The sequence below is a fragment of the Bos grunniens genome, chromosome 5, assembly GCF_055505025.1.
Source record: "Bos grunniens cultivar Pamir isolate PY7600 chromosome 5, Bosgru_T2T1.0, whole genome shotgun sequence".
Taxonomy (NCBI): domain Eukaryota; kingdom Metazoa; phylum Chordata; class Mammalia; order Artiodactyla; family Bovidae; genus Bos; species Bos grunniens.
The window spans coordinates 23,445,318-23,469,360 of record NC_141169.1 but is presented as its reverse complement, the minus strand read 5'-3'; the positions used below and the strand labels follow the sequence as shown (position 1 = coordinate 23,469,360).

General features: G+C 37.8%; 1 protein-coding gene across 13 annotated transcripts in view; it reads left to right on the top strand.

The window, feature by feature from the left end:
- EEA1 (early endosome antigen 1) overlaps positions 1-24,043 on the top strand; it is a 218,637-nt gene that overhangs the window by 153,997 nt on the left and 40,597 nt on the right. For 12 of the 13 annotated variants that reach the window (XR_015163543.1, XR_015163542.1, XM_086399022.1 and 9 more), the window contains 3 exons: positions 9,030-9,368; positions 15,796-15,945; positions 17,251-17,370. Coding sequence is in view for 11 of the 13 variants with exons in the window: in XM_086399022.1 (XP_086255148.1) it covers positions 9,030-9,368; positions 15,796-15,945; positions 17,251-17,370 (609 nt within the window). In the remaining 2 variants the exon portion in view is untranslated. Of the gene's footprint in view, positions 1-9,029; positions 9,369-15,338; positions 15,392-15,795; positions 15,946-17,250; positions 17,371-24,043 lie in introns of those variants that run through there. The other variant, XM_086399027.1, reaches the window with a different exon arrangement.

Below are 24,043 nucleotides of genomic sequence, written 5' to 3'. Positions count from 1 at the left end.
CCCCATCCTTTGGGATTTCTAAAAAATCTCATTAATACAAACTCAGGTGGTTGTAAAGGGCTTCTTATGACTAACAAAGGATACCTTTCTTGCTCTTATATCATAGGGAATTCCTGAGGTTGAGGAGTCTGGATCCAGAAATGGGGACCAAGGCCAAAGGACTGTTTTATGATATCACACATTTGATACACAGAAGTTTTAAATTTTGTATAATCTAGTTTATCTATTTTCACTTTCATTGCTGAGCTTTTGGTTTCATATCCAAGAAGTCATTGCTAAACTCAGTGTCTTGAAGCTTTTCACCTGTTTTCTTCTAATAGTTTTATAGTTTTAACTTAGGTTTAGGTCTTTGATCTATTTTGAATTATTTTTTTAAAGTAAGGGTCCAGTTTTATTCTTTTGCATGTGAAAATCCAGTTTTCCTAGCACCATTTATTGAAAGGAGTGAGTATCCTTCCCTTACTGAATGGTCTTGGCATGCTTGTTGAAAATTGTTTGACCATGTATGTGAGTATTTATTTCTGGGCTCTTTATTTTTATTATTTTGGTCTATATATCTTTCTTTATGTCAGTACACATTGTTTTGACTACTATATTTTTCAATAAGTTTTGAAGTCAGGAACTGTGAGACCTCCGTCTTTGTTCTTAGTCTGTATTCTGTAATGTTAATATTTTCCACCTTGTTTCTTTAAAGATGAGCAACAGATAATAGTTTTGGAGGTAGGGCAGGTATTGGTATTAATTTATTTCCCTCATGTCTCTACTTTTTGATGGCAGAGGAATGGGGAGTTATTCAATTTTTTTGTTCAAAAGTATTGTGAATTTGTTAGCTTTGCTTTAACAGCTTCATTAAATAACAGGACAGATGGATTCTCATATCTGCTTTTACATTTAATCTGTTGTGATATATTTGAAGTGTGTTAAAAAACTTACTCCTTGAAAGAAAAGTTATGACCAACCTAGACAGCATATTCAAAAGCAGAGACATTACTTTGCCAACAAAGGTCCGTCTAGTCAAGGCTATGGTTTTTCCAGTGGTCATGTACGGATGTGAGAGTTGGACTGTGAAGAAGGCTGAGCACTGAAGAATTGATGCTTTTGAACTGTGGTGTTGGAGAAGACTCTTGAGAGTCCCTTGGACGTCAAGGAGATCCAACCAGTCCATTCTGAAGGAGATCAGCCCTGGGATTTCTTTGGAAGGAATGATGCTAAAGCTGAAACTCCAGTACTTTGGCCACCTCATGCGAAGAGTTGACTCATTGGAAAAGACTCTGATGCTGGGAGGGATTGGGGGCAGGAGGAGAAGGGGACGACAGAGGATGAGATGGCTGGATGGCATCACCGACTCGATGGATATGAGTCTGAGTGAACTCCGGGAGTTGGTGATGGACAGGGAGGCCTGGTGTGCTGTGATTCATGGGGTCGCAAAGAGTCAGACACAACTGAGCGACTCAACTGAACTGAACTGAAAATTTAGTCTAATTGATATGTAGTGTAGTTGGAAAAGGGAGGTCTATCTTAAAAGCCTTTTCAGATAATTGTAGCTGTAATTGTTTGATATTACACTGAAACCAGATAAAGTTTAGTTTCTCAAAAGTTAATTTCAATGTAGAATCTGAAACCATATCAGTGCAGTTTTTGTACTTTGTAACATTAAAATTTTTTCTTCTGTCTTGACTTTTGAGTGGATCTTTCCTGGGCATGATTTTGTAATATGCATTAGTGATGTGGAAAATATTGGTTCACTGAATTATGCAAATTTTTTCCAAATAGTAACACATTTCATTGTATTGTGGTGGTTTAGTTGCTTAGTCATGTCCAACTCTTAGAGCCCCATGGACTGTAGCCCCTGTAAGCTCTTCTGTCCATGGGATTTCCCAGGCAGGAATACTCGAGTGGGTAGCCATTTCCTTCTCTAGGGAATCTTCCTGGCCCAGAAATCAAACGTATGTCTCTTGTGTTGCAGGTGGTCTCTTGCATTGCAGGCGGATTCTTTACCAACTGAGCCACCAGGGAAGCCCATTTCATTGTATAACATAAAACAAATCACATTTGTCAATATCACCATCAATCTCAGAGTATGCTTTAAGTATAAGAAGTGTCAAGCTCATGGTGATGGGTGCAAGTTTTCTAAAATTCTAACCTTCCTTTGAAAGCTTGAATTTTATCATTGGCAGCCAATACTGTCAGTTCTATCCTTCCCATAGTTTGTTGGTCACTCTTTACATTAAAAATGGTGTTTCATAGAAAAAAGCAACTAGCTATGTTGACAACTATATTATTTGGTATGCAGCAGAAGTGACGCACAACTATATTATTTGGTATGCAGCAGAAGTGACGCATATATACTTCCTATTTATTCACACAGTTTTTTCTTTTTTCTTGCTATTTTAAGTATTGCAGGTACAAACATTCACATAAAAATCTCATGCATTTGTGTAAGAATTTCTGTTTTATACCCTCATGTGAAATTGCTGGGTTATGAGCTATATATGTGCTCAAATTTACTAGGCTATCCCAAACTATTTTCCAAAGTAACTATACAAGTCTGCCATTGTCCATTTCTCCATCACCTCTTGGTGCTGACTGATTTTTAAAATTTAATCTTTTTTATGGCTTATAAAAACCTCATTGCCTCCCCCTTTTTAAAAAAAAGATGTTTTTTATTGGAGGATAATTGCTTTATAACGTTGTGCTGGTTTTGCCGTACGTCAACATGAGTCAGCCACAGGTATATGTATGTCCCCTCCCTCTTGAATGTCCCTCCCATCTCCGTCACCATCCGCCCCTCTAGGTTGTCTCAGAGCACTGGATTGAGCTCCCTGTGCCACACAGCAAATTCCCATTGACTATCTGTTTTACATATGGCAGTGTATATGTTTCCATGCTACTCTCTCTATCCATCCTACCCTCTCCTTCCCTACTTCCTTTTCCCCTACTGTCTATGTGTAGAAAATATCCACGTAGACTTTAATTTTATCTTTGTCTCTCAGTTTGATTTTAATTTCTTTGAGATCAGAGTTGACCTTCTACCTCTTGGAAACTGACCAGAGTTGTGCACACAATAGATGTCTATGATCAGTGTAATTTATTTTGTATTTCTGAAGCATTAAGCTGTTAGTAAAGGATAATGAAGCACAGATTGTGTGTGTGTGTATATATATATATATTCACAAATACATACATACATACACAGTATTAAAGGAAGTACTGTGTCTTATGAATAATACATGGAATCAAGATGATTTAGTGTGATTAAATGGGGATAGTTTTGATTAGGGAATAAGAATTTTCTATTACTGTTCCTCATCTTTACATAAGTGAGATTTCACAATTTTTTTCTTTTCAAAGTGTTTTCCTGTTTAGAATTTTTTCACCAGCAAGTTCAGAAGTGCATCTGCTTTTTTTTTTTTCCTATTGTCCTTGCTAATTGTCTCCCCCACCTCTCTTCATCCTTGTCTTTGGCAAACCATAATTGTTGACAGGGGTAATATCTAAGTGTTATGAATTTGGAATCTTGTGCCTGGTCTCTTGAAGGCTATTAATGAAATGCCTTGGATATATTTTGTGGGTCATAGGCAACATCAAAGTGGATAGATGACATTATAAAATGTAATGAATTGAAAAATAGTTGCTTTTGAGTTAATGTCAAGATTTTCAGCATTAAACCTTTGTTTTTAAATTACTGGCTTTGAAAACTTAAAAAATAAGACATAAATCTTGAAGACATTTCCTTTTTGGTTTCTAGTAAGAATCGTATTCTGACATTTAAACAAAATTCTGCAGCTCAGTTTAACTGTTTCCAGATAAATTCTGAACAAAATCATAGCTTATTTAAAGCTACTAATATGATTAATAGAGGTAGTGTCAGAGACTGAGTTATATTTGGGGTCTTAACTCTCTCCCACTTTCCATCCTTTGTTGCTCTCCCTCTCCGCTTTCTGATAGTCTCAGATTTAAGGTGCTCATAGGCCAAAGCAGAAGCCAGTTATGGCACGTGGTTGTATTGCTGTGTATTACCGCTGTATTGCCAAGTGGTATATTGATACGGACAGTATAATGCAGTGGTCAAAGGCATGCCTCTGACTGGCTGTGACACACAGCCCCCAGTGTCCCATTCCTCTTTTGCTAAGAAGTACTATTATACTTATTTGCCTCTTAGGGTGATAGGAGCACTGAAAAAAAACCTTAATCTTTGTTAAAGTCCTTAGATCACTGCCTGGCTTTCAGTAAGCACCTCAGTGAATATTTGTTGTTACTGTTTTTATTTATCTTGTAAATTCTGTGATGCAGAGTTGAGTCAAGACCAAGGTGGATGTTTTCCTAACTTATTGCCTAGTAAATCAGGAAAGACTGGTGAAGATATAAATAACTTTTTAGCTTAGTCTTTAAGAATGCTTAGGAGTATATCACATGGCAGAGGGTTAATGGTATTTCATTTTGAGAGCTATATATACTGAAGGTATGGGGACATGTAAAAGCACAAGATACAAGATGTTGGAGAGCTACAGGTAGATCAGTTTGTACTTTCTCACAAAGCTGTTTTGAGGAACAAATGAGATCCTTGAAACCACTTTGTAAGGTATCAAGCAGTTAAAAATGCCATTCTTTTTATATTTCTTCTTGTTCCTTGGGCTAGAAGCATGTGAATTGTTATTGTTTAGTTGCTCAGTCACGTCTGACTCTTTTGTGACCCCCAAAAATGCAGACTGCCAGGCTCCTCTGTCCCTGGGATTTTACAGGCAAGAATGCTGGAATGGGTTGTTAATTCCTCCTTCTCCAAGGGATCTTCTCAACCCAGGGATTGAACTTGCATCTCCTGTATTGCAGGTGGATTCCTTACTGCTGAGCCACCAGGGAAGCTGAACAAGTGAATAACTCAGCCTAATATAGGGAAATTGCCCCGCAAGAAAACATGTTGAAAGAGCAGTTGATGAGGAAGTGAAAAGAGAACTGGACATTCAGAAGGAAAGAATTTTGCTTACTCAAATAATTATGAGTTAAGCTTAACATTTGTTTTATAATTTAAACCTGAATAGTATATGTTCAGTTCAGTTCAGTTCAGTTCAGTCGCTCAGTCATGTCCGACTCTTTGCGACCCCATGAATCACAGCACGCCAGGCCTCCCTGTCCATCACCAACTCCCGGAGTTCACTCAGACTCACGTCCATCGAGTCGATGATGCCATCCAGCCATCTCATCCTCTGTCGTCCCCTTCTCCTCCTGCCCCCAATCCCTCCCAGCATCAGAGTCTTTTCCAATGAGTCAACTCTTCGCATGAGGTGGCCAAAGTACTGGAGTTTCAGCTTTAGCATCATTCCTTCCAAAGAAATCCCAGGGCTGATCTCCTTCAGAATGGACTGGTTGGATCTCCTTGCAGTCCAAGGGGCTCTCAAGAGCCTTCTCCAATGCCACAGTTCAAAAGCATCAATTCTTCGGCACTCAGCCTTCTTCACAGTCCAACTCTCACATCCGTACATGACCACAGGAAAAACCATAGCCTTGACTAGACGGACGTTTGTTGGCAAAGTAATGTCTCTGCTTTTGAGTATGCTATCTAGGTTGGTCATAACTGTCCTTCCAAGGAGTAAGCGTCTTTTAATTTCATGGCTGCAGTCACCATCTGCAGTGATTTTGGAGCCCCCAAAAATAAAGTCTGACACTGTTTCCACTGTTTCCCCATCTATTTCCCTTGAGGTGATGGGACCAGATGTCATGATCTTCGTTTTCTGAATGTTGAGCTTTAAGCCAACTTTTTCCCTCTCCTCTTTCACTTTCATCAAGAGGCTTTTGAGTTCCTCTTCACTTTCTGCCATAAGGGTGGTGTCATCTGCATATCTGAGGTTATTGATATTTCTCCCGGCAATCTTAATTCCAGCTTGTGCTTCTTCCAGCCCAGCGTTTCTCATGATTTACTCTGCATAGAAGTTAAGTAAGCGGGGTGACAATATACAGCCTCGACGTACTCCTTTTCCTATTTGGAACCAGTCTGTTGTTCCATGTCCAGTTTTAACTGTTGCTTCCTGACCTGCATACAGATTTCTCAAGAGGCAGGTCAGGTGGTCTGGTATTCCCATCTCTTTCAGAATTTTCCACAGTTTATTGTGATCCACACAGTCAAAGGCTTTGACATAGTCAATAAAGCAGAAATAGATGTTCTTCTGGAACTCTCTTGCTTTTTCCATGATCCAGCGGATGTTGGCAATAGGGGAGCATGAATTGATTCACTGTGTGTCTGAATTTTGTTGTGAAAAATATTTGACTTAAATCATAACATGTGACTCTGCCACCTGGCCAAGTCATATCAGATTCTTTTAATGTTAACTTCTTCATCCACAGAATAGGGATGATAATGTCTATGTCATCTTTTGTTATAAGGTTAATATGGAATGTGCAGTTATATTTTCTTTAATGGGATTCTGCTATACTTACAAAACTCAATCTTCAAAAAGTCTTGTATTCACTAGACTCTGCCTCAGATTCTATGAGAAGGCCATAGTAAGAATGAAAAGTTTGTGATACTAAATATAGTTATGTAATGTACCATAACCTCTCAGTTCAGTTCAGTCTCTCAGTCGTGTCCGACTCTGCAACCCTATGAACCGCAGCACGCCAGGCCTCCCTGTCCATCGCCAACTCCCAGAGTCCACCCAAACCCATGTTCATTGAGTTGGTGATGCCATCCAACCATCTCATCCTCTGCCGTCCCCTTCTCCTCCTGCCCTCAATCTTTCCCAGCATCAAATGAGTCAGCTCTTTCAAATGAGTCAGCTCTTTGCATCAGGTGGTCAAAGTATTGGAGTTTCAGCTTCAACAACAGTCCTTCCATTAAACACCCAGGACTGATCTCCTTTAGGATGGACTGTTTGGATCTCCTTGCAGTCCAAGGGACTCTCTAGAGTCTTACCCAACACCAGAGTTCAAAAGCATCAATTCTTTGGCGCTCAGCTTTCTTTATAGTCCAACTCTCACGTCCATAACCTCTGGGTGCTCTTTTTAATTTATATATAAAAATATATAATGTGAGCGGATTGGGTTCTTTTTAAAGGACATTGGTTTAGGTTCTTTTAAATAAGGTTTAATTATCTTTTTGTGCAGTTAAACAGAAAGATTACTTTTTTAGGATAAGTGAATTTTAAACAGACAATGATTAAGTATTTTTGCTTCTTAAAAAATGAAACTGTCTGAGGGGTCATTTATGTATAGAACTGGTAGGATTACTTGATCACTTTTTAAGTAAGACTATGAGGAAGAAGACTCACTACCTCATTACTTACCTTAATTTTTGTAGCATGTGTTACAGTTATATCTTCTCTAAGTTCTTATTATTTGTGAGCGTGGTTACTTTCATAAAATTTAGTAACTTAGAATTTTCTTTAAAACAGTGTAAGACGTTCATAATGATCAACGAATAGGCTTAATTTAGCTTATGGATTTGAAAATAAATATTATTTTCTTAAAAGAAAATGTGTAAAATTAAGAAAGATGTGGAGTTACTAATGAGTAAGACAGATGCTTATAAAAAGAGAATTTTCCTAACCAGCAGTTTGATTCAAAATTATTATTCTTTTGCTAGTCTTTTTGTTTTACTCTTTTGTTTGTTTGTTTCTATTGGTTGGTCAAGACACATCTCTTTGCTAATTTTGCCATAACCTCTGGGTGCTCTTTTTACTTTATCTCCCATCTTATTTTTCTCATATATAGTTTCATCACCTTTCTGACACTGTTTTCTATACTGTATTTCTATTTGATAATTTACATAATGAACTTTTTCGTAGACAAGTGTTCAAGAACCATGACTGCTGTCTTCCTCACTCTGGTGCCTAAGCTTACTGCTCCCCTTGACGTAAAAGCATTGCTGTGTCCCCTTGTGCAACTTCTTTGTCTGTTCCTTTTTGTCTTTTTGTACATGAGTTATGAATACTTATTACTTAACTCCTTTTGTCACCAAGTTCAGACTTTGTTTTTAGGTGACTGTCCTGACTTTGCTCTCTTGATTTTTTTTTAAAAATTGTGCACTCAAGAAATTTAATGCAGCTTTTGTAACTAATCTGTTTGCTTGTGCGTCATGTTTCAACTTTCTTAGAAAATGTTTTTTTAAATGTGCGTTTTTAAAGGCCAGAGGCTCTGCCTGTCCTCTACTATTTCTGTATTGTCCCCTTCTAGCACACTGCATATAAAAAGTGAGTATAATAAGTGTTCACAAATGACTCTGACTTATCAGGCGTTTATAGTGGCTTCTTACCCTGGCTGTCTGTCTTATAGAATTGAGTCAGAATTCTGATCCATGCCTCATGTGTAAATAAATATCTTAAAAATACTCAATATTAATTCTAAAAACTCCACTTTGACTAGGCTTTGACATTTGATTAGGCTGACTGACCCAGATCTTTGATTGACTGTGTATTTTGTACTTGATAGTATTGAGTAAAATAACAAAATATAAGGTAGATAAGTGATGTTTTTTAGATCATTGTTTTACACACCTAGAAAGAAATTTGAATAAGTCTTAAACTTGTGCATCTTGAGAATGGTGTTCATCAAGAAGAGAAAAAATGAGGGATCAGTACAATTAAGAAGACTAGAGCAGTAAATGGTATTGTTATGCTAAAGCTCTTACCAGCTATGAAATTGCAAAGCCAAAAATCAGAATTGCCATACTGTTATTTAAAATAATTTTTAATAGCAGAGGGATAGATTTAATTTTTAACTCAAATGGGATATTATAAATATGTTACATACCCTAAAGAATCTAGTTAGTAGATTTTAGTGTTTTCATTTTGTGTCAAAATTTTGTTGGTAAACCTTAAATTAATATTAGTAGAGCTTAGTGAAGTGGACCAGTAATAAGACCATAAGTTAGGATATAACAATTTAATTCTTCTTGTTTAAAATATTTTCACTGTTTTTATATTATACTATTGACTAAAATGTTTAGTAGAGAATGATATTGCTCTAAAGATTGTTTGAATAATTGGAACAATTAAAAATATTAGGAAAGGAAAAAAATTGTTAAATTGATATTTCAGAACTTGACTGAAAAGTTACAGAAGAAAGAACTGGACTATACTCAGTTAGAAGAGAAACATAATGAAGAATGTATGAGTAAAAAGAGTATACAAGCAAGCCTTCATCAAAAAGACCTGGATTGTCAACAGCTTCAGTCAAGGTTATCTGCATCTGAAACCTCACTGCAGAGAATACAGGCAGAACTAGGTGAAAAGGGAGAAGCTACTCAGAAGCTCAAAGAAGAATTATCAGAAGTGGAGACCAAGTACCAGCATCTTAAGGCAGAGTTTAAACAGCTACAACAACAGAGAGAAGAAAAGGATCAGCATGGGTTACAACTGCAAAGTGAAATCAATCAAGTAAGAGCTCTTACTTTTATTTACTGTACTTCCTCCTATGGTTTCTTTTTGTGTTTGATAGTTATTTGATCATAATATAGTTCACTTAAAAATTGTCATTTAAAAAATTATCTCAATTTTTACATCCTGTTGTATTGAGTCAGATCTCATTTCAGTTTCCCCTAAAATGATAGTATCTATCATATAGTATTGTTATGCATTGTTTATTGACTAATACAAACAAATTGCTTAAGATGGTACCTGTCACATAGTAGATACTCAGCAGGTATGTTATTATAATAATTCATATTGTTGATCTTAAAATTAAAAATTAAAAAATTTTTGTCTTTTTTTTCTTGTTACTAATTTTCAAAATATACTCACTGTTAAACCAATAATATAAAAATTAGATATTTTAAAAGAAAGCAAATTAGTTCTAACAACTATTCTTTTATTAACTATTTTTTATAGAAATAATGTCTATCAGATGAAGTTTAATGGAAGTTTTGACTTTGCTATTAACTTAATTTATGAATTTTGTATTCTAATTATTTCTTATAGGTAGCTGTAAAAATTAGTAGGCAAATGGAAATTTGGAGAAGGAAATGGCAACCCACTCCAGTATTCTTGTCTGGAGAATCCCAGAGACGGGGGAGCCTGATGGGCTGCTGTCTATGGCGTCGCACAGAGTCGGACATGACTGAAGTGACTTAGCCCTAGCAAAGTCCTCAGCTACTTTTTTGAAAATTTTCAACTATTTTTACTTAAAAGGCAGTGATATTTACTTCTGTGGCATTAATCTTGTCTTCTGAGATACTCTTCCTGTTTCTCTTCTCTTTGATAAATACTACTTCACGTGTCATGTTTTCAGAAATCTTTTTCTACATATTGCCACTTCTCACCACCACCCCACTGCAGAGATGGCTTAAGCATCTGTATATCTTGATTACTTTACTTGTCATAGTCTAGCATATTATCATAACAGGTATCTTCACTGGACTCTAAACTCTTTGGGTGCAAAGACCATGTTTTATTTATTTTTTATCCCAGCTACCTGACATATTGCTTATCTGCAGATGTTTAATGAGTAAGTAAGTGAATGAATAAATGCAGGCATTCATAATAGAAGGAAACATAGGCTTGGCGATATCAATGAATAAATTAAATATGAGTTAGATATTTGCCTTTCAGTTCAAATATACAGATTGGGCATTTATGGTTTCTAAAAGATACGATACCTTGTTTATTAGAAGATACAAAGACAGAAGAGGAAATAGGACCTACCTTAAATGATTTTGTAAATCTCATTGAGGTATAAGGCAAGTACTGTCCTATTGCAGTGAATGTGAAAATTAAAATGGTTCCATGTACAATGGGAATTAGGAAGAGTTCTTCTCCTGCTTTCTTTCCCCTATAGTACTTCATATTGTATAGTTATTTAGCTGTTAATATGATCAAGAAAAGCTTGTTGTGAGAAAGAGGTGGTGCTTGAAATTGTGAATATTGGATAGGTTTTGACAAGTAGCAGTTTAAAGGCAGGAGGGTCTTCCAGGAAGAAAAATAAACTAGAGGTGTGTGTGCTCAGCTGCTCCATTTGTGCCCGACTCTGGGAGACCCCACGGACCATAGCCCGCCAGGCTCTCTGTCCATGGGATTCTCCAGGCAAGAATACTGGAGTGGGTTGCCCTGTCCTCCTCCAGGGGATCTTTTCCACCCAGGGATTGAACCCACATCTCTTAAATCTCCTGCATTGGCAGGCAAGTTCTTTACCACTGGCACCACCTGGGAAGCCCCAGACTAGAGGCAGGGGTGTATTATAAGAACCAGTGACAGACAGACGTTTGCTCTGAGGATATGGTATATGTAATAGTAGTGGACTGTTTTGAGGACTGTATTATGTAGAGTCTTGAATAGCAGGCTGAGGAATTTGAGTTTCATTTGGTTGTCAGTGAATGGAGGGGGCAACAGGAATTTTTGTATTCATAACCATTTGGTTTAGTCACATTTCTGTACAAAATAAAGAGGTCATGCTGAAGACCTTGAAGTGATACCATTTATCTTCCCTTCAGTATGCTGTCTGGATTCTGCCTTCAAAGTGAAAGTGAAAGTTGCTCAGTCATGTCCAATTCTTTGTGACCCCATGGACTATACAATCCATGGAATTCTCCAGGGCAGAATACTGGAGTGGGTAGTCATTCCCTTCTTAAGGGGATCTTCCTAACCCAGGGATCGAACTCAGGTCTCCCTCATTGCAGGTGGATTCTTTACCATCTGAGCTACCAGGGAAGTCCTTGCCTTCAAAAGGAAGAAGTGAAAGTGAAGTTGCTCTGTCATGCCCAACTCTTTGCGACCCCATGGACAGTCCCTGCACCAACCTCCATCCATGGGATTTTCTAGGCAAGAGTACTGGAGTGGGTTGCCATTTCCTTCTCCAGGGAATCTTTCTGACCCAGGGATCGAACCCAGGTCTCCCTCATTGTAGACAGGTGCTTTACCATCTGAGTCACCAGGGAAGTTCAAAGCCTGACTCAAATCTGTCTACTTCTCTTCATCTATACTGCTACTACCCTAATCTCAGCTGCTGCCATTGTTCACCTGGTCTACTGTATTAGCCTTTTTATAAGTTTCTTTCTTCCAGAGGACCTTCTTTGTCTATTCTCCATACAGAAAAAGTGAAAACTGGAAGTGAGTTGCTCAGTCATGTCCAACTGTTCGTGACCCTATGGACTATACAGTCCATGGAATTCTCCAGGCCAGAATACTAGAGTTCCCTTCTCCAGCAGATCTTCCTGACTCAGGAATCTAACTGGGGTCTCCTGCATTTCAGGTGGATTCTTTACCAGCTGAGCTACCAGGGAAGCCCATAGTCCATTCTCCACCCAGGAGCCAGAGACATTGTTTTAAAGTATGAAGGGTGTAACTTTATTTCTTTTAACCACCTCGAGTGGTTTTGGTTAGATTTTGAATCCAGATGTCTTCTTGGTCCTGTAAGCATATGAGTATAGTATGGTCCACGTTATGTCTTCAGGCTCATCTTCTACCAAGTGAAGCCATGCTGGTCTCCTTTTAGTTCCTCAAGCACACCAGCACTTCAACAGAGAGCTTTCCTGCCTTAGGTCCTTTGCCCATGTTTTTTTCTTAGAGTGTTCTTTATTTCAGCTTTTCACAAGACTTGCTTAAGCATTATTTCTTCAGTAAAGCCTTTCTGGACCTTTCTAAAAGGTTTCTCAGGTAGTGCAGTGGTAAAGAAGCCACCTGCCAATGTAGGAGATGCAGAAAATGCAGGTTCAATTCTTGGATTGGGAACGTCCCATAGAGAAGGCAATGGCAACCCTCCCCAGTATTCTTTCTTGGGAAATCCCATGGAGAGAGGAGCCTGGCAGACCGCAGTCCATGGGGTCGCGAAGAGTCAGACTGAGCGTGCATGCATACAGGACCTCTCTATTTAAATCGATTGTTTTCCATTTAGGGCTTCCCTGGTGGCTCAGAGGTTTTCCGTTTATTCTGGACCCTTTATTTCAGCAAGCTGCTTCTTAATAATACTTTTTATTGTGTAGTTTTTTTTATTGTATAGCTTTTTGTTTACTTGCATATCATATACCATTCCCTTTGTACAGTAAGCTCCTTAATTTGAGAAATTTGTTTTATTCTATACTCCATCTATCTCTATACTTAGAGTTTTTAGTAAATATTTTTTGGAAGAATAGGAATGAACCTCACTTTAAGCCTTCTTTCACTGTCCTTAAAAGAGTGTAGGGATGAACTGGCTCTGTTTTGCTCTTCTCTGCATCCTCAGCTCCCCTTTCAGTGCTGACAAAAATAGATAGCTGGCAGTTGTCAACAAAGGACTTACAAACAAAGAACCCCATATTCTTTATATTTGTATCTTGAGCACTTTTAAAATAGCCAATAGTGCAGATAATGTTACATAATTAAAAGATTGGACATAATAAGTTCACTTTTTTAATATAAAAAAATTTGTATACAATTTTTAAAGGTTCCTTTTCATTAACAGTTACTGAGAAATACCCTAAGCCTGTGTGACACCCAGCAGTTTGTGTCTCCCACTTTCCCACCCATATATCAAACTTCACCTTTAATCGAATATGCCATCTCAAATAGCATAGTGGTTTATGAGTGTGGGTTTAAGAACCGGCTCTCTGAGTTCTAGTTCTGTGGTCTACAAACTGTGTGAGCTTGGGCAAGTTATTTATTGTACCTTAGTTTGCTCATCTGTCAAATAAGAATAAGAATTAGAATTGTCTTCACAGGATTATTATAAGGATTAAGTTAGTTAATATTTGTGAACCTTTTAGAATAAGGCCTGGCACTTGACAAACTTTACAAGCATAATGAGTAAAGAATTATGTATATGAGTTTACAAAACTGAATTTCTTAGAGAACATATACATAAAATGTAACTTTAGGATAGACCATTCTATTAATGATTCCAACATGTATTATTTTTACTCTAAACTTATTCTTCTTTTCTGTAACATATTCACTCTAAAATGATATAGGCATTATTGGTTAAGGGATTTGGGCCTGCTTCCGCTTTTGTGCAGCTTTGATTTGTGACTCATTTCTTTATTAAAGATCAGGGATCTATCAGAGATTGTAAAACAATGAATGACAGTTAATTATAATATACAGTATCTCTTTTTTTTTTTTTTACCACTTTAGTAAATCTTCACTTGAGAGCAACAGTTATCTTTGATTTGGCGCTTCACTCTGCACATCAAAATCACCTGGGGAAATTTAAGAAATTATCAGAGCCTCACCCTTGGCTCAGTTAAGTGATAATCTCTGGCATAGGCCCGGGTATTGGTTTTCCCTGTTATTGTACTGTGTAGTTGAGATTGAAAACCGCTGATTTTTAAAGTGTTGCTTTTTGGCAAATGACTCCTAAACTTTCCTGAAACTCAATATTCTCTAATTCTTTTGTTGGGAAACATAGATTTCTGGGCTTTAGCTCAAATGTACCAAAGCTAAATTTTAGGGGAGAAGTCTTATTATCTCTGTGTTAATAATGACATGGAAAATTCTTACCCAGCAAGTTAGAAACTTAACGTAGGGGAGAGATCACACGTAAGAGATCACTTAAGGGGGTTGGATCTACTTATTGCAGTGAGAAGGAGAGGGTTTGGGTAGTTATTACAGTGTTAATTCACTGCATTTTAAGAAGAGGCAGAGGAAAAAGAAAATGTCAGCCTAAGGATATAAATGACTAACTGTTACTGATTCCTGTTTTATAACTAAAAGAGGAATGGAATGTATGTTTTACTTTAGAAATTCACTTCAGTTTTCTCTTTTTTTGGCATCCCTGGGTGGACCTGAAACTTTAGTTTTCTTTATTGAGTATAGAATATGTTTTGACAGCCACATGTTGTTTCATAGCATAGGAAAATAGTGGGTGTCCACTTTTCTGATAGAACTTTATTTTTTCTTTGCCAGGTATGAATTTTTTATGGAGAAATATGAAAGTATAAAGCATATAAATGTATATTTGACATAAAGGCTATAGATTCTTAATATTTTCAGATATAACATGAATAGGTTTGATTGGAAACAATTGTATAGAATGCTTGTTATTAATCTTCAGCTTTGCTGAGGCACATGCTGAAATTTGACTTGATGGGTTATGAAATTGGGGTGTACTCTTACAGTGTAAGCCTTTCCAAATGTCTTGCTTCCTTATCTTCATGCTACTCTTTCTTGTCCTGCACTCCTAGCATTTGTGCGGTAATTCTTCTAAAATTAATACAAACCTTTTTTTTTTTTTTAAACTGGACCTACCCCACCAACCAATCCCACAAGAGAAACCAGCTGTTCTTTCTGGTAAAATTAGAGAAAATAAGGAATTCCAGAAAGTGACAGCTCTTATCCCCCAGACAAGTTTCTTCTTTAGTTTTAGCTAGGTGGCAATTTTAAAGTTAATGAAATCACCTAATATTTTAATAAATGTTCATTCCTCTGTTTTATTTAGAGATTGTGTGCCAGTTTGAGGACTTGAGAATACCGTGTGCTCTATTCAGTACCCAAATGTAAGAAGTCGATTGTGGTGGTTCATGACTATGGAAAAGCAACAAGAATCATGTTGGATTTTTAAAATACTAGTGGAATAGGTCTGAGTGTGTCTTAAGTGTCTTAATTTTAAGGTTTGTTTGAAGCTCCTTAAGTGATTGCAAGAGTTATCTTTAAATAAGAGCCTTAGGTTCACTGTGTGTGTGTATATGGTTTTAAAAGTGTAAAAACCTGAAACTTGTGATATGATTATAGTTTTATGTGAGTCATCATAATTTATGTGATTAGGTTCCTCTAAAGTATCATGAAAATTAATATATTTCTATTGGTGGAAAAATAAAACATAGTTTGGAAAGTAGGTGGTAGTAATAATGATGATCAACGTGTTTATACATATATATGTACTCTTTTTCCTTTTCTGAAGTTACATAGCAAACTTCTGGAGACAGAGCGCCAACTAGGAGAAGCTCATGGAAGGCTGAAGGAACAGAGACAGCTTTCAAGTGAAAAGTTGATGGATAAAGAACAACAAGTGGCTGATCTACAACTCAAACTTTCTCGTTTAGAGGAAGAGGTAAGCTCACATTTCAGATGAGTTTATGTTAGTACCTTTATTGATAGATTTGAAGTGAGTGAATTCGCTCAGTCCTGTCTGACTTTTTGCGATCCCATGGACTGTAGTCTACCAGGCTTCTCTGTCTGTGGGATTTTCCAGGCAAGAGTACTGGAGTGGGCTGCCACTCCAGGGGATCTTCCTGACCCAGGGATCGAACCCAGGTCTCCTGCTTTGCAGGCAGATGCTTTACCCTCTGAGCCACCAGGGATCTTAAATGTTGTTTTGTTTAATCTGTTTATGGTCATGAGCTTTAATTGAAATTTTTTTAAGTTTGATAAAGTTAAAACATCTCCAGTGAAAACATCCTATTATTAACTACATTAAGTCATTTTTGTTTTGATTGTATTCCCTAAAGTTTTCAACAAAAATGTACAAAGAAGGCTACTCTTCAGCTTCAGGCAGGTTAAATCCTTGGGGTGACCCTGTCAGCCTGCTCAAGAGGAGTCTTTCTACCCAGGAAAGACCGTTTCCTAATGAAACTGAAAAATGAACAGCTGCTGATAGCATTATTGACACATAGTTGGTGCATATAAACTGAGTTTGTACTTAAGGATTTTCTCCTTTAAAAATTAAGAGGGATGGTATGGGGAGGGAGGTGGGAGCGGGGTTCAGGATGGGGAACACGTGTACACCCGTGGCGGATGCATGTTGATGTATGGCAAAACCAATACAATATTGTAAAAAAAATAATAATAAAAAAAAATTAAGCATAAGATTGAATGCTATCCTAATTTTAATCTGTGGTTGCCAAAAATGGTAACTATTATTTGGTTCAAGTAAAAGGTATCATTAAACTGTGTCTTTTATTAGAATTGAACAAACACTGAGAGTTAAAATCTATAGCTGCAGCACAAGATTTTCTTCTAGACCCAAATATTAATGTGTAGATTTTGCTGTTGTTTCCCAATAAGTGACAGTTATGATTATGAAAAAATGTAAAACAGATACTGATACTGTTATTTAGATTATTGTTACAAAAATTTGTATATAATTCCTTGATCATATTAGCATATGAAAATAATAATAAACTAAATGCCAACCTGGAGAAGGAATTTTATTCTTTTCAGGATGAGAATCTATTCTTAAGGAACAATTTCTTAAATTTTGAAGTTAAAATTCTATAATGAGATACTGCTTTTAAAGTTATAATTTAATTTTCTATTCAGACTTGAGAATTGTGAGATTTGAAGTAATACCAGATGTTTGTATGATAGCATTATGCCCTTAAATTGTTAATTGACAGTCTACATTTTTTTTTTAAAGTTGAAGGAAAAAGTAACCAATTCCACAGAATTGCAGCATCAGTTAGATAAAACAAAGCAACAGCATCAAGAACAACAAGCTCTTCAACAAAGCACTACAGCAAAACTTCGAGAAGCTCAGGTAAACAGTGTTTGACTTTTTAGCCTTTTAAACAAAGATGAGCCACGTCATTATTCTTTTGTTGTGGTGAAGCTGGATAATGCAAAGCACTTGATTATATAGAGTTTTGATGATTTTTAGTATCTGGATAATTGGATAATTCTTTTCCTTTGATTGCTATGTTGAAAAATTTTTCTAAATATAAAAAATTTACTATAAATATATTATTAAAATTCATATAAAAATTAAAATTTATTAAATTTCTTTTTAAAAATAAATTGATACTAAGTTTAAGATATTTAGATTATTTATGCATAATACATTATTTATTAAAAATGACTTCTCTGAAAAAATTAAAAAATGACAAATTTCTTAGTTTACTTAACTCAGTAAAATATAACATTCTGTATTTCCTGTGATGGAACTTACTATTTATTGGCCATGTCTTTCCCTGTTTCAGCACTGTCATATGAACATTAGAATTGTAATTATAGGAATGTAAGTGATTGAGTTAAATTTGTACAGATTCTATAGTATACCTCAAAATATTAAAAGAAGTTAAATTTTTGTGTTGATATGGGGAGAGGAAGATGGTACCCAAGTGTTTGAAATGGATTTGACATTGATTTGTTCTGTAGTCTTCATTAATTCCTTGAACATTATGGAGCACTGTGTGTCAGGCACTGTGGTAACCACTAAAATCAGAGTGCTGAGTCAGACACAGTGCCGCTTTCTGGGAAATGGCAATCTAATGATACGCTAGCTAATGCTGGAGCTGAAAGCAGGCAGGAGGTAATATGCCTGTCTTTCTTGTCTGTCTTTGGATAGTGGCAAGGAGTCAGGTGGATAGAGACCCAAATATTATATTCATTTATTTGTTCTTTCATTCATTCAGTCAACAAATATATATTCATGTCTCCTCTTAGCCATGGAAGTGATTTTGTGCATATGGCGGCAGAGAAAACAGACAAAAATGTCTGTTCTTGTGGAGCTTAGTCAGGAAGACAAACAGTAACCAAGGTAAATAGGCAAAATATATAGTGTGTTAGATGTGGTATGGAGATAAGGGTAAGTGGTATGGAAAAAAGGGATGCGGAGTAGGAAATATCTGGGGAGCTGGAGGTGGACTGCATGGTTAGATAGGGTTGCTAGGGAAGGCTTCTCTGAAAGATGAAAGATCTAAAGGAAGGGAGGGTGTGAGCCATGTGGATATCTGAGAGAAGAGTGTCAATACTTTAAAAGGCCCTGAGGAGGAGCAGGTCTTAGGAACATCAAGAAGCCAGTGAGTAGAGTGGTGTGAGTGATGAGAGAGAGAAAGGGGGCACAGTCATAGAGATCACAAAGGATCAGAACATGTCGAGTTCATTAGTAACTTTAAGGATTTTATTATGAGTGAGATGAGAAATCATTGGGGGGTTCTGAGCAGTGGAATAGCATGATGATACTTATAATTTCACAGGATTACTTTGACTACTGTATTGAGAGTAGATGATAGGGACACATGAGTGGAACAAATAAATGAGCTAAGAGACTACTTTAAAAATTAAGAAATGGTGTGGCTTGGAACAGAGTGTAAATAGTGTAAGTAGTGAAAATTAGTCAGATTCTAGATATACTTTTAAAGGTAAGGCTGACAGATTTACTGATAGATTGATATGGGGCACTGACAGAAACCAAAGATGATTCTAGGGATTTTGGCTTGACTGATTGGCAGGAGGGAGGTCAAACAAGATGAAGACTGGGAATCCTTTGGATTTGGCAACATGAGGTCATTGGTGACACTGATAAAGAGGAATTTGTAAAGAGAAGGAATGAAATTCAAATGTGAATTACATAAAGACTGGGCAGAAACTGGAGTGGAACTTCATCTAGGAAATGTTTCTTCCTTAAAAACCAGAGATACTTGAATATGTTTATTCAGTTCAGTTCAGTCGCTCAGTCATGTCTGACTCACAAAGAGTCAGAATCGCAGCACGCCAGGCTTCCCTGTCCATCACCAACTCCTGGAGTTCACTCAGACTCGTGTCCATCGAGTCAGTGATGCCATCCAGCCATCTCATCCTCTGTCGTCCCCTTTTCCTCCTGCCCCCAATCTCTCCCAGCATCAGAGTCTTTTCCAACAAGTCCACTCTTCGCATGAGGTGGCCAAAGTACTGGAGTTTCAGCTTTAGCTTCATTCCTTCCAAAGAACACCCAGGCTGATCTCCTTCAGAATGGACTGGTTAGATCTCCTTGCAGTCCAAGGGACTCTCAAGAGTCTTCCCCAACACCACAGTTCAAAAGCATCAATTCTTTGGTGCTCAGCTTTCTTCACAGTCCAACTCTCACATCCATACCTGACCACAGGAAAAACCATAGCCTTGACTAGCTGGACCTTTGTTGGTAAAGTAATGTCTCTGCTTTTGAATATGCTATCTAGGTTGGTCATAACTTTCCTTCCAAGGAGTAAGCGTCTTTTAATTTCATGGCTGCAGTCACCATCTGCAGTGATTTTGGAGCCCCCCAAAATAAAGCCTGACACTGTTTCCACTGTTTCCCCATCTATTTCCCATGAAGTGATGGGACCGGATGCCATGATCTTCGTTTTCTGAATGTTGAGCTTTAAGCCAACTTTTTCCCTCTCCTCTTTCACTTTCATCAAGAGGCTTTTGAGTTCCTCTTCACTTTCTGCCATAAGGGTGGTGTCATCTGCATATCAGAGGTTATTGATATTTCTCCCGGCAATCTGGATTCCAGCTTGTGTTTCTTCCAATCCAGCGTTTCTCATGATGTATTCTGTATATAAGTTAAATAAGCAGGGTGACAATATACAGCCTTGACAATCTAGAACAAAGGGACTAGTAGAGTGGGGATAATTGAGTATACTGGAGAATGGAAGGTGACTGAAGGAATAAGGTATTCATAAACTGTGATGTCACTGATAACAATGGGTGGTGGTACATTCAAACGTAGCCTCTGAAGGATATCTTTGGAAGACTGAGGAAAGGTGTGTATATATATATGTATGTGTGTGTGTGTGTGTGTGTGTGTGTGTGTGTGTATGTATGTATATGTGCTGTGCTTGGTTACTCAGTTATGTCCAACTCTTTGTAACCCCATGGACTGTAGCCCACCAGGCTCCTCTGTCCATGGAGGATTCTCCAGGCAAGAATACTGGAGTGGATTGCCATGCCCTCCAGGGGATCTTCCCAACCCAGGAATGGAACTGGGGTCTTCTGCATTGCAGGTGGATTCTTTACCTGCTGAGCTATCTGGAAAGCCCGTATGTGTGTGTGTGTGTGTGTTTTATTCATTTATTTATTGAGTATAATTGACTTAGTGTTAGTTTCACATGTACAGCAAAGTGATTCAGTACTCTCCTTCTCTCTCCCTCTCACTGTATATATACACACAGATACATATATATAAAATCTATAACATATAATAGATTTTACATATAGTTTATATATATGTACACATATTGTTTATCAGGGTCTTTTCCTTTATAGATTATTACAAAATGTTGAGTATAGTTGCCTGTGCTGTAAGTAGGTTCTTGTTGGTTTTCTGTTTTATTTATGTTGTTGTTCAGTCACCAAGTTGTGTCTGACTCTTTGCGACCCATTGGACTTCAGCATGCCAGGCCTCCCTGTCCCTCGTCATCTTCCAGAGTCTGCCCAGGTTCATGTCCGTTGAATCGGTGATGCCATCCAACCATCCTCTGTCGCCCTTTTCTCCTTCTACCAGCAGTAGTCTTTTCCAGTGAGTCGGCTGTTCACATCAGGTGGCCAAAGTATTGGAGCTTCAGCATCAGTCTTTCTAAATAGTATTCAGGGTTGACTTCCTTTAGGATTGACTGGTTTGATCTTCTTGGAGTCTAAGGGCCTCTCAAGAGTGTTTCCAGCACCATAGTTCGAAAACATCAATTCTTTGGCGCTCTGTCTTCTTTATGGTCTAACTCTCAGATCCATACATGACTACTGGAAAGACGGTGCCCTGACTATACAGACCTTTGTTGGCAAACTAATGTCTTTGCTTTTTAATATGCTGTCTAGGTTTGTCATAGCTTTCCTTCCAAGAAGCAGTTGTCTTCTAACTTCATGGCTGCAGTCAGCCTCTTTAGTAATTTTAGAGCCCAACAAGAAGAAATCTGTCACTGCTTCCACCTTTTCCCCTTTTGCTTCTTGACCCACATACGGGTTTCTCAGGAGACAGGCAAGATGGTCTGGTATTCCCATCCCTTTAAGAGTTTTCCACAGTTTGTTATGATCCACACAGTCACAGGCTTTATAGCATAGTCAGTGAAACAGAAATATATATATATATATATTTTTAATTCCTTTGCTTTCTCTATGATCCAGCGAATGTTGGCAGTTTGATCTCTGGTTCCTCTGCCTTTTCTGAACCCAGCTTGTACATGTGGAAGTTCTTGGTTTACATACTGCTGAAGCCTAGCTTGAAGGATTTTGAGCATAATTTTACTAGCATGGGAAGTGAGCACAATTGTCTGGTATTTTTAACATTTTTAGTACTGCCCTACTTGAGAATCGGGATGAAGATTGACCTTTTCCATTCCTGTGGCCACTGCTGGGTTTTCCAAATTTGCTGACATATTGAGTGCAGCATTTTAATAATATCATCTTTCAGGATTTTATTTTTTTTTAATTAATTACTTTTTTTTTTAAACTTTTTTTTTAAATTTTATTTTTTAACTTTACAATATTGTATTGGTTTTGCCATATATCAAAATGAATCCACCACAGGTATACATGTGTTCCCCATCCTGAACCCTCCTCCCTCCTTCCTCCCCATACCATCCCTCTGGATAGTCCCAGTGCACCAGCCCCAAGCATCCAGTATCGTGCATCGAATCTGGACTTGTGACTCTTTCATATATGATATTATACATGTTCCAATGCCATTCTCCCAAATCCCAATCCAAATCTTTTAGGATTTTAAATGGCCCTGCTGAAATTCCATCACCTCCACTAGCTTTATTGGCAGCAGTGCTTTCCGAGGCCCGTTTGACTTTACATTCGAGGCTCTAGGTGAGTTCTTACACCATCTTGGTTATCCAGGTCATTAAATCTTCTTTGTACAGTTCTTCTGTGTATTCTTGCCATCTCTTCTTGATCTCTTCTGCTTCTATTAGGTTTTTACCGTTTCTGTCCTTTATTGTGCCCATCTTTGCATGAAATGTCCCCTTGATATCTCCAGTTTTCTTGAAGAGACCTGTAGTCTTTGGCCTTCTGTTGTTTGCCTCTATTTCTTAGCATTGTTTACTGAAGAAGGGCACCTTGTCTCTCCTTGCTTTTCTCGGGAACTCTGCATTCATTTGGATATACTTTTCCCTTTCTCACTTGCTTTTCACTTCACTTCTTTCCTCAGCTATTTGTAAAGCTTCCTCAGACTACCACTTTACTTCTTGCATTTCTTTTTCTTTGGGATGATTTCCCTGACTGGCCTAGTGCCTAGTAGTTTTCTCTGCTTTCTTTAGTTTAAGACTGAATTTTGCTAGAAGAAGTTCATGATCTGAGACACAGTCAGCTCCAGGTCTTATTTTTGCTGACTATATAGAGCTTCTTCATCTTCAGCGGCAAAGAATGTAATCAGTCTGATTTCGGTATTGACCATCTGGTGATGTCCATGCGTAGACTTCATCTCTTGTGTTGTTGAAAAAGGGTATTTGCTATCACCAGTACATTCTCTTGGCAGAATTCTGTTAGCCTTTGCCCTGCTTCATTTTGTACTCCAAGCCAAACTTGCCTGTTCCTCCAGGTATCTCTTGACTTCTACTTTTGCATTCTAATCCCCTGTGATGAATAGGACATCATCTTTTGGTGGTAGTTCTAGGATGTCTTGTAGGTCTTCATAGACCTGATCAGCTTCTTTGGCATCAGTGGTTGGGGCATAGACCTGGATTACTGTGATGTTGAATTATTTGCCTTGGAAATGAACTGAGATCATTCTGTCGTTTTTGAGTTTGCATCCAAGTACTGCATTTCAGACTCTTGTTGATTATGAGGGCTGCCCTGTCAGGGAACATTTATGTTTAGGATTCCTGTATGTTGTTTTCTGTTTCTCATGAACCCTCTGTTCCTTATCAGTTCCTGGTAGACAGGAACGAGTGGAGTGGCACGCTGTTCCCAGGACTGAGGTCATGGGACGGAACGCATGCGTGGATTTCCTTCAGTAACCTGTTACCCTAAGGAAAAACTGTTTAGTCACGACCCTCTTACTCAAGATATGGATTGTTTTCTGGCCTTATGACCATCGTTGTTCCTTGTTGTTACCTTGGTGACAGTTGATATACGTCTGGTTTTTGTTCTTTATTTTTTTGAGTCCTTGTAGAACTTTGTATATACTCACACAGACATGATTAAAGCACCCTTGTTCCACCAGAACCTGGGTCTCCGTGTCTGTCTTTCTCTCTCTCTGGCTAGTTCTCTGGAGCGTGAAAGCCTGTTGAACTCACTTTCCTGCCTGGGCTTTTAAGACCTCCTAAGAGGGCGCCCTGTGCCTTCGTGAGCCGTACGAGCCCTGTTGTGGGGCTTTATTGGAGTTCCACATAACCCAGGGAATACTGGTGTCTTTCTCTCTTATATTTTTCTTTCATCATCGACTTTGATCCACCAAGTTCCAGTCTATTAATGGACCTCTACACTACTCCATTTCTTCTATGGGATTCTTGCCCACAGAAGTAGATAATAATGGT